Consider the following 13,941-nt stretch of genomic DNA (forward strand, 5'->3'; position numbering starts at 1 on the left):
CCTGCCATTATTCTTGACAGGAAAGTTCATTACATGACAATGATTTAGCAAAAGAATAAGTGAAAATACACACACCGATGCAAATATGCACGCACACATTCTCATAACCACTCACAGACAAACATATTACAACAAAGAAGAAATGCCATGGATGTGATACAACAGAAGACCAAATAAATATGACGTATGAGCTTTTATTGTGAAAATTAAATAAACAGGTATTTCACACATACATCACGGAGTATACTGTATCTCCCAAAGTAACATTCAGACTTGTAATGAGAGGAAGACTTACGGGGGATATAACTATTGAGTTGTAGATATCCTGTACAATAGTCATACTGTTAAAAGGTACATTAGGTATATACTGCACCGTTATGTGGCTCTCTGATAAGGTATTTTCAAAAGAACAAAGAAGAAAACAGAAGAACAGATACGCAACAGATAGATTGAAATCAAAAACAAGATGAGAAAACACTCACACAAAAGAAAAAGGGAAATAAATGTTCAGAAAACAAAGTGATTCACGTGCAAACTCTTATGACTCAAGAAACTCGCCCAGCTGACCAAAAACCATATTAACGAAAAATGATACTTGAAGAATAATCAAAAGAGCATAGAGTATTTTTGCAGCGATAATTCTTAATTTGAATGAAATGTGATGATAGTGCAAAAATATTTCAATAGGCCGTCTTCGGCTAGTTGATATGCATGGAATATTTAAAATAAACGCTAAACAAACTGAAACTTTTGGCATTTTAGTTGTGTGCGCACATTGCATACAAGCTGTTGTATCATATCTGGGGTTTTCATATGGCTCCATAGAGATATTACAATTCTTATTCATACTATTCTCTATAGTTGTATTGTTGCTTGGGCAAGAATAGCCGATTACATTTCTAATCTGGATATTAGTACAAACTGTATGTAAATTTGGGTTGTACAGTATAGTGCGTTAAATCAACAAATAGCCAATCTTAGCTATGTATGACAAGGACTTATTATACAGCACAAAATAGTAATTGATCACATGACACTTACATGCCCACACAATCAAACGTTTTGTATACAAAACGGACAATCAACATACCGGTAGCTCCCTGTCCTGTATGTACAGAAACACTTCTACACAAGTTTTTTCTTTACGTGTATTTTTTGTCTTTCTGAAACATGACTGTAGTTATCAATCATGACGAGCTCCTAAAACACCAATAAAAAAGGTAAACATCTCCAAACAACAAAATCAACAATGGAGCACCTGGTTGTGCTTGTGCTAATGTTTACTCATGTTACTGTAATGCTGCTTTGAGCTGTGCTGATGTGACATCATCATTGTGCGACCAATGTGGCCGATATGAGCTAGGTCTGGTCCTCAAGGTTGAAGTTACCCGTCACCACATATTTATAATTTCAGACACACTTTTACTTCAAACCCTGACCTTATACATTAGGATGAATTAATACTGACCCTTCACCATTGGTTAGGGTCAACATCTACTGTACCTACTGTAACAATGGCAGTTGGTGGTGGTTGTAAATGTCCAGCCCTGCTCTAACTAACAGAGGGCTGTCTGGGTGGTGAGTGAGGTGACCAGCAGTGTTAGTAGGATGGACGAGGGAGCGTAAGGTACAAGGGAGGTGGAGCTACTGTTGGAGTTAAGGAGGAAGAATGGGCTCCCTGAGCTGTCGTTGACGTTTTTGTTGTTTCTGGGGTTGTAGTTTGGGTTGTAGTTTGAGTTTGAGCTGAAGTCCGAGTCGGACATGGTTTTGAGGGAGGGTGTACCTTCGCATCCTCGCTCGATCTGCCCGCTGCGGAACAGCGCGTCCTGGAGGAGGTCAGGGAGGCGGCCGTTGAGGTCCACAGAGGCCAGGCAGCCTTGGAAGCCGTCCCGGGATGCCACCAGCTTGGGCAGGCTACCGTACATACCAGGGCCCAGCCCAGCGATAAACAGGTCACCTGGAGGGAGGAGGAGAGAGGACACCAACATGTACTGACAGAGTCGAGCTTTATCACTAAGTCTTTTATTTTACAGTCCTGGTAATGCTTTGTTTTACAGTCCTGTTTAAGCTGTTATTTGCAAATAGATTATGTTTTTAAAGAGTGTTTTACGATAATTAATTGTAAAAATTCTACATAACCAACCAGGGTGGACGTGTGTGACTCAAAACCACAATAGCCCACTGAGCTAAAGCCCAGGCATTAGCTCTGGGACATGGGTATTCAGGTCTCAAGCAAGGTTAGTCATCCCACATGGTTCACTGAACCACCTCTGTTATATACTCTACCTTTCAGGTCAAGGTTTTTGGCTCCATTGACCACCTGGCTGGTTGCCTTGGCGTCCACCTTCAGCGTGTGGATGTTGCTGTTGTCACGGGTGATGACCACGTTGTGCCACTGGTTGTCATGGAGAGCCCGGTCGCTGTTACCCTTGATGACGTTAGGCCCATTGCCAAGGTCAAACACGTAGTGGATGTACCTGAGGGAGGTCAAAAGTCAGTCTGGTCACTGAATAGAACACCTGTTTGACCGGTAGGAGTGGCGCAGCAGAGGAGATGACCTCTAGGCCTCTGTGATTGGAGTATGGGAACTACTAGAATATGTCAAAATGGTGACATATAACCATTGTAGTTATACACTGCATGGTATGTAGTGTACTACAAAAGTATGTGGACACCTGCTCGTCAAACGTCTCATTCCAAAATCGTGGGCATTAATATGAAGTTGGTCCCCGCTTTGCTGCTATAATAGCCTACACTCTTCTGGGAAAGCTTTCCACTAGATGTTGGAACCTTGCTGCGGGGACATGCTTCCATTCAGTCACAAGAGCATTAGTGAGATCGGGCACTGATGTTGGGAGATTAGGCCTGGCTCGCAGTCGGCGTTCCAATTCATCCCAAAGGTGTTCGATGGAGTTGAGGTCAGGGCTCTGTGCAGGCCAGTCAAGTTCTTCCACACCGATCTCGACAAACCATTTCTCTATGGACCTCGCTTTGTGCACTTGGGAATTTCGTGCTGAAACAGGAAATGTCCATCCACAAACTGTTGCCACAAAGTTGGAAGTACAGAATCGTCTAGAATGTCATTCTATGCTGTGAGGTTAAGATTTCCCTAAGGGGCTGAGCCCGAACCATGAAAAACAGCCCCATACCATTATTCCTCCTCCACCAAACTTTACAGTTGGCACTATGCATGCGGACAGGTTACGTTCTCCTGGCATCTGCCAAACCCAGATTCGTCCGTCGGATGCCAGATGGTGAAGCATGATTCATGGCGGCAAACTTTACACCACTCCAGCCAACGCTTGGCATTGCGCATGGTGATCTACTCGCTTCAGCAATCAGCGGTCCTGTTCTGTGAGCTTGTGTGGCCTACCACTTCACGGCTGAGCCGTTGTTGCTCCTAGACGTTTCCACTTCATAATAACAGCACTGACAATTGAGCGGGGCAGCTCTAGCGGGGCAGAAATTTGACTAACTGACTTGTTGTAAAGGTGGCTTCTTATGACAGTGCCACATTGCAAGCTCTTCAGTACAGCCCATTCTACTGCCAATGTTTGTCTACGGGTGTGGCTGAAATAGCCGAATCTACTAATTTGAAGGGGTGTCCATATACATATTAATTACAGTATATGTCACTTATTGTAACATATTGTTATATGCTACTGTAATACCGTCCCTGTGTGCACCTACTGTCCTTCATAGTGGTGGTGACAAAAACAAACAAAAAACGTAATTAAGACCAGGTCAGATCCCACTCACCCTTTGACTAGCTCCACAGCGATGAAGTCGTTTCCGTCTCCACTGTTGAACATTATGAAGCCGTCCGGGGAGGTGGTTTTGAACTGGAAAAACAGGTGCATGGAGGTGTAGGCCTGCAGGGTGGCCAGGCTCAGGTAGCTGCTCTTGGACTTGAAGGTCACAGGGTCAGCGATGATGGAGCGCATGCCAAACCGGGCGTTTAGCTCGCAGAAGTCGATGTCTCCGTTCTTACAGAGATCAATGTACAGCATGCCGTTGAACCTGGAGTCAATAGATGGGAATAAAGTTCTATTTGAAAAATATATTATCTGATGCATTTAAAACAGATAAACTAACTGGAAGAACTTGTCATTCACTAGCGGCAAACGTATATCGACAAGATCTGCTGAAGTGAAGCAAAACAAAACAGCCATGTTAACGGATTTAGATATGGTCTCACCAAAACTGACACCATGTCAACTATGTCAACACATCCAATGCGATGGCGTAGTACTCACATTCAAATCTGTTCGCATTGCCTGTAAAGAGCTTGTATCTTGTATACTGTTATGTCTTTCTGCGTGAAGTGACAACGTTTAGAACAGTATATAGCAGAAAGTGTATAACAAAAGAGGAACCTGAGGCTCTGCAGGTGTCCGATGAAGCTAGAGGGGATGGCCGAGACGAAGCGTCTCTCCGTCATGATGCCCGTCTCGATGTTGTGGAACTCAAGCCGGGTGTGGTCACCCGCCATCTGGCCTGGAGTAGGGTATGAAGTGAAAAAGGAGGAAAAAGAAAAAAGAAAAAAGAAAAAGAAAACACTGTCTGATACTAACAAAAAAGGGTTGAATTTAAAGAGGCGGTGAATTTCCGGTACGATACGGGTGACTACAATCTAATAGTACAACTGAATAAACTCCGCGAGAACAATTCAGACATATGAATAGATGTCAACAGTTTACAGTCACCTTTCTCAAATAACTATTTCAAATAACATTTAAAACCCCTAGAAGGATAGTTCATGTTAGTTAGCTAATTCTGTAATTCCCGTAAGCCTTAAACTAAATGAGAACACCAGACACATCACCCAGACAAACAGTGGCAGATGAGGAACTTTCTCTCAGACTGTAGCTAGTATAGTACCTTCTGCTACGTCATCGTCCACCGTGAGCTTGTAGGTTTTGCCCCGGCGGACCACGCGGACCGTATGCCACTCATTATCATTGAGTTTTTGCCCAGCATACAGGGTCTCTGGTCCCTTGCCTGAGAACGATGGTTGGTCACAAAGTTAAAGTTGTCCTGCCTCACCAACCAAACCTTTGCTTTCCAGTTGCTTTCCAGTTTCCAATAGGGACTGTTATAGTGGCCTTTTCCAATAGAAGGAGGTGATATAATGGGCTTATTTGTAACGACTCAAAAGAGCGGGTGTAATTCAAGGCATATATTGGGGATGATGATAGCAGAGCACCTTGAACATGTCAAGTTGATTTATATTCTGATTCATTTTCAATTGGGATCATTTTTGCATTTTCACTTTTCAAATTACATGTGTACTGGGTGTTACTGTGGAAAACAAAGGTTTGGTTATTTTGGTAAAAAGCAACAACGAATACATTCTTCTACAACAATATTTCTTAAATTGTGATTGCACACTGGAATAGCACCCTCACTGCGGAAACGTACGATTTTAAATATGTACTCAGCAGAAAAACACTGCAGTCAATGTAACAATTACACAGCTTTTACTCATCATAGGGTCTGGAAATACCTTCCAAATACTTTCAAAATCTGTTATTAGTAGATGAATACTACGTAGTTCAAAGAGGACCGTAGTGTTACCTACACGTATACTAGGTTATTACTGTATCTCTCACAGCCAGGTAACGCCCCAGAGCTGATCGCTTGGACTTCAGCTTGGTTTAACCAGAATCCCTCGAAGCACCAGTAAAGCCCAGTGATCTAGACAGTCTACTGCACTACCGTGTGCGTGTGCGAGCAGTTGACGGTGTGTGTGTGTCCGACACTACTTATCTGGCCTCTGTAATGACAGGAGATACAGGAGCTTCAGCAGGAGTGATATTCTCCGGGACACCTCCGTGTGTTCTCACCCTGTCATGGGTGTGCTGTTGATTTAAACCAGCCGACACAAACAGAGTCTGGCAGACACAACCACATGGGCTCGGAACCCCTGGAGGGATGCTGCACTGATTTGGACGGTTTCTCGTTTCCTTGTTCCTTGTGCTGTCATTTGGGAGTGTTAACAACTTGACTTTTAGTTTTGAAGGTGGCGGTTATTGGGCACAGTAATGTCATCACATCATTTCGGGGTAATGCTCGTAATGTTACTCATAACTAAGGTGTACTGTACGGCTCTTTTATAACTAAGACTATTAGCTCAGAGTAGCTCTTAAATCACAAAATAGGCCTCATTCTACAGAATATTACAATGGGGGTAAAAATATAAGTGGTTGGAAAGGTACTGTGGGTTTATTTCTGAGACCACCTTGATTTTCTTTTCCAGGTGGGCTACCCAGCAGAAGACATTATGTCAAATCTGGATTCCACTCTTTGTCCTGAAATGCCACAGCAATTTACTGCAGCAATTAGCATCAGACATTATAGGAGCCGAATGTACAATAACAGTAATCATATCTGTCACTCACACACACAAGCATGCACACAGGAACGCGTGGACACACACGCACGCAGGAACACATGCACACACACACACACACACATACTGAACGCGTCTCTTACATAAAAGACCTCAGTCCTCACGTGCTCTTAGTCTGTCGAGAGCTTTGAAACTAATGTGCAGCACTTAAAATGTACTTTTCATTCTAGTGTCTGCCAATTAAAAAAACCTCATAAGGACTCTTGACTACAGAGACATGTGTTGTTGTGCACCTTTGAAAACATCATCCATGGCAATAGTATGTTGACTCCTTCACGCAGACAGACAGACAGACAGACAGACAGACTGACAGACAGACAGACAGACAGACAGACAGACAGACAGACAGACAGACAGACAGACAGACAGACAGACAGACAGACAGACAGACAGACAGACAGACAGACAGACAGACAGACAGACAGACAGACAGACAGACAGACAGAGACAGTACTGTACACTAAAGGTTTCCGAGCCCTATTCATGAGTAAAAGCAGTTCATGTTGACCTACTCCCCAACAGTATGGACACTTAATATACCTGGGTGTAGTATAGTGTCGTACTAAAGCTCTGACTTAGAAACACATGTTTAGATGCAAACAGAGCTCACCAAATTGACACATTAAAGAAATCGTACAGTAGCATGACACTGATATAATCATAATTAAACCATTAACTAATTTGTCGCATTTCACTTGAAGAGGACCTACACTATATGAATAGTATAACATCTTTATATATATATATAATGTTTATAATTTTGTATATTCAAGTTACTTATTCTACAACACATATATATTGCAGTAGAATAAGTATATGTATTCTATGTTGTCCACCTACGATGAAGCTCTTTCATGTAAGAATTTTCAAATGTTTAGTTACGTAACAAGTGGTGATTTATTAATCTCAACTTCGTGATGAAAACCAAAATGCTAAACATTGTATCTGCCATATAGGATTTTTGAAAAGGGTTATATAATTATCCATCTCTAAAAAGGGAATGCATATTGCAGCAAAAAAACGCTAAATCAAACTTTCATTACAGTAGAACTTCCTATATAACTAAAATACATTCATGCGGGGGAAACAATTCTGTCACAGGACATTATAACATGAAATGTTCTTATTTAACAAAATATGGCCTCACATAAAACTAAAACCTAAGAGATTAACAAATCACCACCCTGACTGTCTGTTTCCAGTTTGAGTGTTTCTGTTGTCCGTGATCTATTGATGGTCTGACCAGTTGAACTGACAGACACACCCCTTCTCCAACCAACACCATAGGGATTAGAGAAAGACACACTTCAAATAACACATTCCTTTAAACAGCAGAGTATCATAATACAAGAGCAAAATGAAACTTGAGTGTTAACTTACTGGAAGTACAGTTTATCCTGATACAGTCTAGATGGGGAAGAATAAATGACAGATGAAATTGCATCCTTCAAGGTTATAGCTGCAGACATCCAAAAACAAGAATTCCACCCTTCCGGGGACATCCACATGCAGAGAGGCGGCCATTTTGTAGGGGGGAGGTGGGGGGGGGAGTCCTATATAGACTTTCAGGTGCTAGACTGTTCGCTTAGATTACAAATGGCTGGCTTGAATTCTACAAGTGTGACTGCAATTGCAATATGATTGTAATAACTGGTAATGTAGCAATAAGTATGAGGTAGAATGAATATATTCACAAATGTCAAATCTTTGGTCCATATACACAATAGTTATGGCTGACATGGGGATTAGTTGGGTGTTGTATGGTAAAATGTACATAGCGCTTTTGCAGCACTTGTTTAAGTTATGAAATTAACTTAGTTTTGTGACCACCGCTATAACACTTAGATTATACACATGTAATTTATTTAAAGCTGCATAACAAGGACACTGGCTGTCAACATTTTAAAAATGGCCGCTTTTATTTTACCAACCACATAGATTCTCCAACCCAGCATAGACTTCCATTTTGGAATAGTTTTCACTTTGATTTTAAACTCAAAGTCTCCAGCTCCGAAGCCTTCACACCAACTTGTTGACTAAACAGGCAATTAAAATCATATATCTGATATTAGCAAGAAGGTGGTGATAGCTATTCATATTGGAGCCACAGATCTTTGAAACAGTGCAATGCTATTCTACTTGTCACTTGAATAAACTTAAATATAAAACAAAAGTGTTAACAACACTTTTATTATTTTGGAGCAAAATATTTCCAAGATGATCAATTTAAAAAAGCGAATGGACTAGTGAAAGATAATTGAATAGTTCCTTCGCTGACAACAAATTCCTACCTGTTATAGGGCTACAGGTTTCTGTGGACGGCCATTTTGAGTCGGCCTATGGGATCCTGCAAGGGACATTCTGGGTTGGTCACCATGTGGCTGGTGGGTTCATGTGTCGTCAACCGCAACAGAAAAGTGGGAGCGAACAGCCGCGATCCAATCAGCACCAGCACCATGCAGAGGCATAAGACCCTCATATCTAACAGTACAGTATAGAGACTGTGTTGCTCAGTTGGTAGAGCGTGGCGCTTACAAGGGGTATGGGTTCGATTCCCACTGGGGTCACCCACACGTAAAATGTATGCACGCATGACTGTAAGTCGCTTTGGATAAAAGCATCTTCTAAAATGCGTAAATATTATATACAATGTAGGTTGTTTCTATGAAACAATGTATAATATGGTTTAGATAAACATATCAAGAATATGTATCTCTTCAACACTTAAATGTGGATATGTGAATCTTGTTATTGATATTGTATTTGATACAAAAAGTGAATTGTGTAGCCAATTTTTGTGTAGCCAATTTTTGTAGTTGCAATGCAGTTTCTTCTTAATAAAATACTTTGATGACTAAAGTAATATTTAGTGTGCATAATATAGTCTATCAATTGCTACTGTGGGTACTATAACAACGAAGTACACTACAAACTATTATGACAAATATCCAGCTTTATTAAAGCTTTAATCAATGTTAAAGACAAATAGTGTGTAAATATAGGTTATGTATACTAGTGCTTCTTTCCTTTTTGTAACACAGTGGTGTGTTTGTAAAAAAGAGAGAAGGAAGGTTGCCTGGGGGGCAGCCAGCTGCAGGTTTGGCTGGGCTCTGTTCTCGGGCTGTTCGCCTGACGGGCCGCAGGCTTAAGGCCTTTGAAGGGGTGAATACCATCTTTTGACAAAGCATGATGGGAAAATGGAGTTGATAGCTAGATGTACATAGAGAGCGTATATAGTATGTGTACACCATAAACAAATAGAAGGAGAACAAACCCAAAATCAAAAGCCAAGAATTCTCAACTTGAAGACAAGAAGATGATGTTAGTTGAAAATGTAAAGTTGAGATTTTTTCTTTCTCAATTTCCTGTCGATGATGAACTGAGAATCAGTTGGAGTAAGTCACCTCTTAGAAAGTCACAGCACGGCACAATGCTTATAAAGATGTATTTGATATACTATATTATAATAACAATAGTGTGCAAATCAGCCATAGTGTGATATTCAGAAATAGTGCGCTATTCAGACTTCAAATGAACATTTAAGATATAGTTTACAATTAATGATATCTACGGGTGCTGTGACTGTCTCAAAATGACAATGGCTATGGTTTATCTGTTCAAAAGATGGGCCAGACAGCATATTTATCAATGACAAGAACTTTCAGAATGAAATAGCTTAAAAAAAGCCCCAAAGGTCTAGTTAAAAAGTATAGTACTTTCTATAAAGAGTGTTAATCAATCTATATCTAATGACATATATCACAATAAAGTCCATGCAAATAAAAGTATAAATATATTTTTTGAATCACTACTCCTTATATTATTGCGATCCTTTACTCTAAGAACCAAACCAAACTACGAGTTTAAATAAGAAAGTGAAATAATAATGATGGAAGGATAGAGACACTGAACGAAGAGAGAAAGAGAGTGCCACATTTTTTTAACACGTGGCGTAGTCTGTAATGTCATACGATACCTAGGTTGACCGTGAGCTTGACCCGGCCCCCGTCCAGCTCAAGACGCAGCGTGTCGGCCGAGTCCCGTGAGGTGGTGGCCATGAGCAGGCCGTAGGCCCGCTGGGACATGAAACGTAGAGACACGTCCTCAGCCTCTGTGTGCATCACCTGGGGCATCACCACCTTCATGTACATACTGCCGTCATAACTCAAGATGGATGCCTCTGCCAGGGGGGAGATGGAAGAGGGGAGAAAGAGAGCGAAATCGAGAGAGAGAGAGAGAGAGAGAGAGAGAGAGAGAGAGAGAGAGAGAGAGGAGAGAGAGAGAAAAAAAAACAGAGCACAAGAGAGAGAGAAAGAGAGAGAGAGAGATATATTTGTTAGTCACAACATCTGCTGTCACACATCTTGTTCAGGTGGAGAAATCTACATCATAACTGCATTTTCAGCACACGTGCACGCTCACACACAGACACACACACACGCTCCCCATGCTATTGTCAGTTGCTGGTTTCCCATCACAGCTCTCTTCAGGTGAGCCTCTGTATTTTTTCACTCACACACATTTATCTGCCATAACAAATGTTAAATACATACTGTACCTACAGCATGCTGTGGACTCCCCTATAGCGTATCCAACGGTATTCGTTTACACACAGGTGATGGCTGAGGTACAAGGGAAGGGTTCAAGATGGAAAACACACTCTTAAACCTCACAGCCCGCTCCTGTCTCCCAGTAGAGATGAGAGGGGGAGAGCGTTGTATGAAAATGTGTTAAATCGGCCATGAAATAGCTACTCTGGCAGAGCCAGGTTTAAAGCAGAGAGGAAGAACACGAGGGGGAAACAAAAGGAGACAGACTGTGCTACCCTACATCTGCTGGAATCTGTATCCACTGATATTACAAGCCTACTCTGCTCGCTCTCCTCCTCTCTCTTTCTCTCCATTTCTCTCTCCATTTCTTGCTTCCCGGCATCCAGCCAGTAGACACAACCACTCTTTTAGTCCTCACAGCTGTGAACACTCCATCCGGAAAACACACACACACACACACACCCTCCTTTGACGCAGTAGCAAAGAAATCGCTGACAAACTCTGCAATTACATCCCAATCAATATGCTATTATGTACGATTAGATGCTTATCTCCCTCCTCCCCTCCAAGCTTCTGCCAAGGCTTAATATATACCCAGCATAACAGGTATAGGCTGGACGAGGACAGGGGGAACACCTCTGGGTACAATGGAGCCAGAACCAGGAAGAGAGAGGCGAAGAGGGAGGAGAGAGGAGAGCGAGAAAGAGGGGATAAGAGTGGGTGGAAGATGGAGGAAGAGGTAGTGAAATAGAGAGAGAAGGAAAGAAGTCAGGGGGATAGAGTGAGAAAGAGAGGGTGATAAAGAAAAAGAGAGAGAGAAGTAACACATTGGAGTTGGGAGAGAGGGAGGTGGAACACCTCCAGACAGAATGTCTATGGTTGAGCGCGAGGTGTGAAGAGAGATCAGGAAGGTTTAATATCCCAGTAAGTGACTGTCAGGCTGATACTAACTGACAGAGCAACAGACCCCTGAGGGACAGACAGACAGACATGTCACTATAGTGTGTTCACATAGACGTGGTGGCAGGTTGTCTTCCGCTGGCAAGCCACAAACAATAGTCAGGGATTAGTCCCTTCAATTTAATCTTTTCATTTATCGCAACTAGGCCGGTATTCAGAGAGCATCTCAGAATAGGAGTGCTGACCTAGGATCAGTTTTGCCTTTTAAAACATAATAAATAAAAGGGAAGGGCCTGATCCTGGATCAGCAGCCCCGACTGAGATACTTTGTGAAAAGGGGCCCGAATCTTGGCTTAACCAAATGGTTAAAACATCTATTTAATATGAAGGAAAGGATGTAGTGTAGAGAGAGGATGTGATTGGAGAGCATGGACAATGGAAACTCTTCTACTACAATATTCTACTGTAGCTACCATAATGTTTAGTTATTCTGCTTTTTTCTGTTCTCTTACTGTCCGTGTTACATCCGGAATATTATAGTCCCATTAAAATAACCATAATAAACGTCATGAACACAAAGCACATCCAATCCCGCGGCTGACTGAAAGTGTTAATTAAAGCCAGTAATGAGGTGACAAAGCTGCCCTACCGCCAGGAATTTGGGCACTTTAATCAACAAAGAGCTTTAATTCACATTCCATCTGACCTATCGATGATGAGGTAGACCAGGATGGAATACTTAATCAGGAAGTTGGAGAATGGATCTGAGGATGTGATTGGGTGACAGAGGTATATCGCTGTGACTTTCAAGTTGAATGAGTGGGTGTGTATAAACATTTGACTGGTACTGTATGTGTTTGTGTGTTTTGTTTGGTGAGCGTGTCGGTGTGAGTCAGACTCTCCGAGATATGTATTCAGATGACCTGCTCTGTTTAAAGGACACTGCCTCCACCGTGCTCTCCAGTAATGAAAAAGCTTGGCATGCATTAAGAGCCAATCAATGTTCATTATACTGTCAGTCCCCAACAGATAAAGAGCTGCTATCTCCCAATGACAAAGGCATGGCACTGACGCCATGACGACTGCACCCCACTGTTCCCACTGACTACACTGCCCTGTTGCCCGCTTGTGTGTGTGTGTGCATGTGAGTGTGCGTGCGTGCAGTGACAAAAGCTTTGAACAGAGTGTACTAGCACGTAAACCATCTCAGTTTGATCTTCTATAACCACGGAGAGAATAGGACAGGAGTATCCACACCTTTCACTGTGCTCTGTTTGTTATGACACCTGCTGAGGACACAGTACACCTCTGTTTCCTTGTCTGAGTTGCGCGTGTACACTGCATTGGGTTCCTTGTCCTTGCTTTGACACCTCAACAGGACATGGGAAACACTTGTTTCCCCTGGCTCAGCCAGGGTACTTATACTGCTTTGATTCCCTATTACCTTTGCCCTTGGTTTGATTCTTTATTGCACTCTTTATCCTTGCTTGGTTTGAAATGAAGGTGGCAGTGAGATGTGTGGAGAGTTTTTTTGACATTGACAAAAGCATACCAACTGTGATTTAACCATGTTCCTCCTCCTCCTCCCCCTCCTAATAGTGAAGCAAACAGCTGAGTGAATCTCAGATGTCCCCTTCAGCTCTGCTGAACCACACTGCACTTTTCAATTCCACACATACGCACCTACACAAATGTACACACAAGCGGTGTAAGCCTGTGTGTGCCTGTGAGTGTGTGTATCTGCGCGTGCTCGTGTGTGCTTGTGCATTGGCGCTTGCATGCGCGCCTGTGTGTATATGCACGCCAGTGTGTGTGTGTGCATGTGTGTGTGTTCGTCTGAGAGTGTGAAAGTGAATCAGTAACTCGGTGCAGCTCATTGTAATTGCTGATGAAGAAGATGAGAAGGAGGGGAAGGCTGACTGATTTTAAAGTCAGCTCCACTTTGCATAATTACCACACAAATTACACAGGAAAGAGAAGGTGCCATTAGGATAAAAGATTGGAGGATTTCACTTGAAAAGGGAAGAGTTTTGCCGCAATCTACGAGCAGATGTGAATACAGCCGAGGAGTAGCATGAG

At 42.3% G+C, this 13,941-nt stretch overlaps 1 protein-coding gene across 1 annotated transcript in view; it reads right to left on the bottom strand.

The window, feature by feature from the left end:
- The window catches only part of nrxn3a (neurexin 3a), a 324,550-nt gene that overhangs the window by 264,963 nt on the left and 45,646 nt on the right, over positions 1-13,941 (bottom strand). The window contains exons 5-11 of the mRNA XM_039009038.1: positions 10,389-10,592; positions 7,793-7,819; positions 4,882-5,001; positions 4,377-4,497; positions 3,760-4,020; positions 2,287-2,477; positions 1,784-1,957 (exon numbers count right to left, since the gene is read on the bottom strand). Of these exons, the coding sequence (XP_038864966.1) occupies positions 1,784-1,957; positions 2,287-2,477; positions 3,760-4,020; positions 4,377-4,497; positions 4,882-5,001; positions 7,793-7,819; positions 10,389-10,592 (1,098 nt within the window). The remainder of the gene's footprint in view (positions 1-1,783; positions 1,958-2,286; positions 2,478-3,759; positions 4,021-4,376; positions 4,498-4,881; positions 5,002-7,792; positions 7,820-10,388; positions 10,593-13,941) is intronic.

Source organism: Salvelinus namaycush, chromosome 15 (assembly GCF_016432855.1).
Source record: "Salvelinus namaycush isolate Seneca chromosome 15, SaNama_1.0, whole genome shotgun sequence".
Taxonomy (NCBI): domain Eukaryota; kingdom Metazoa; phylum Chordata; class Actinopteri; order Salmoniformes; family Salmonidae; genus Salvelinus; species Salvelinus namaycush.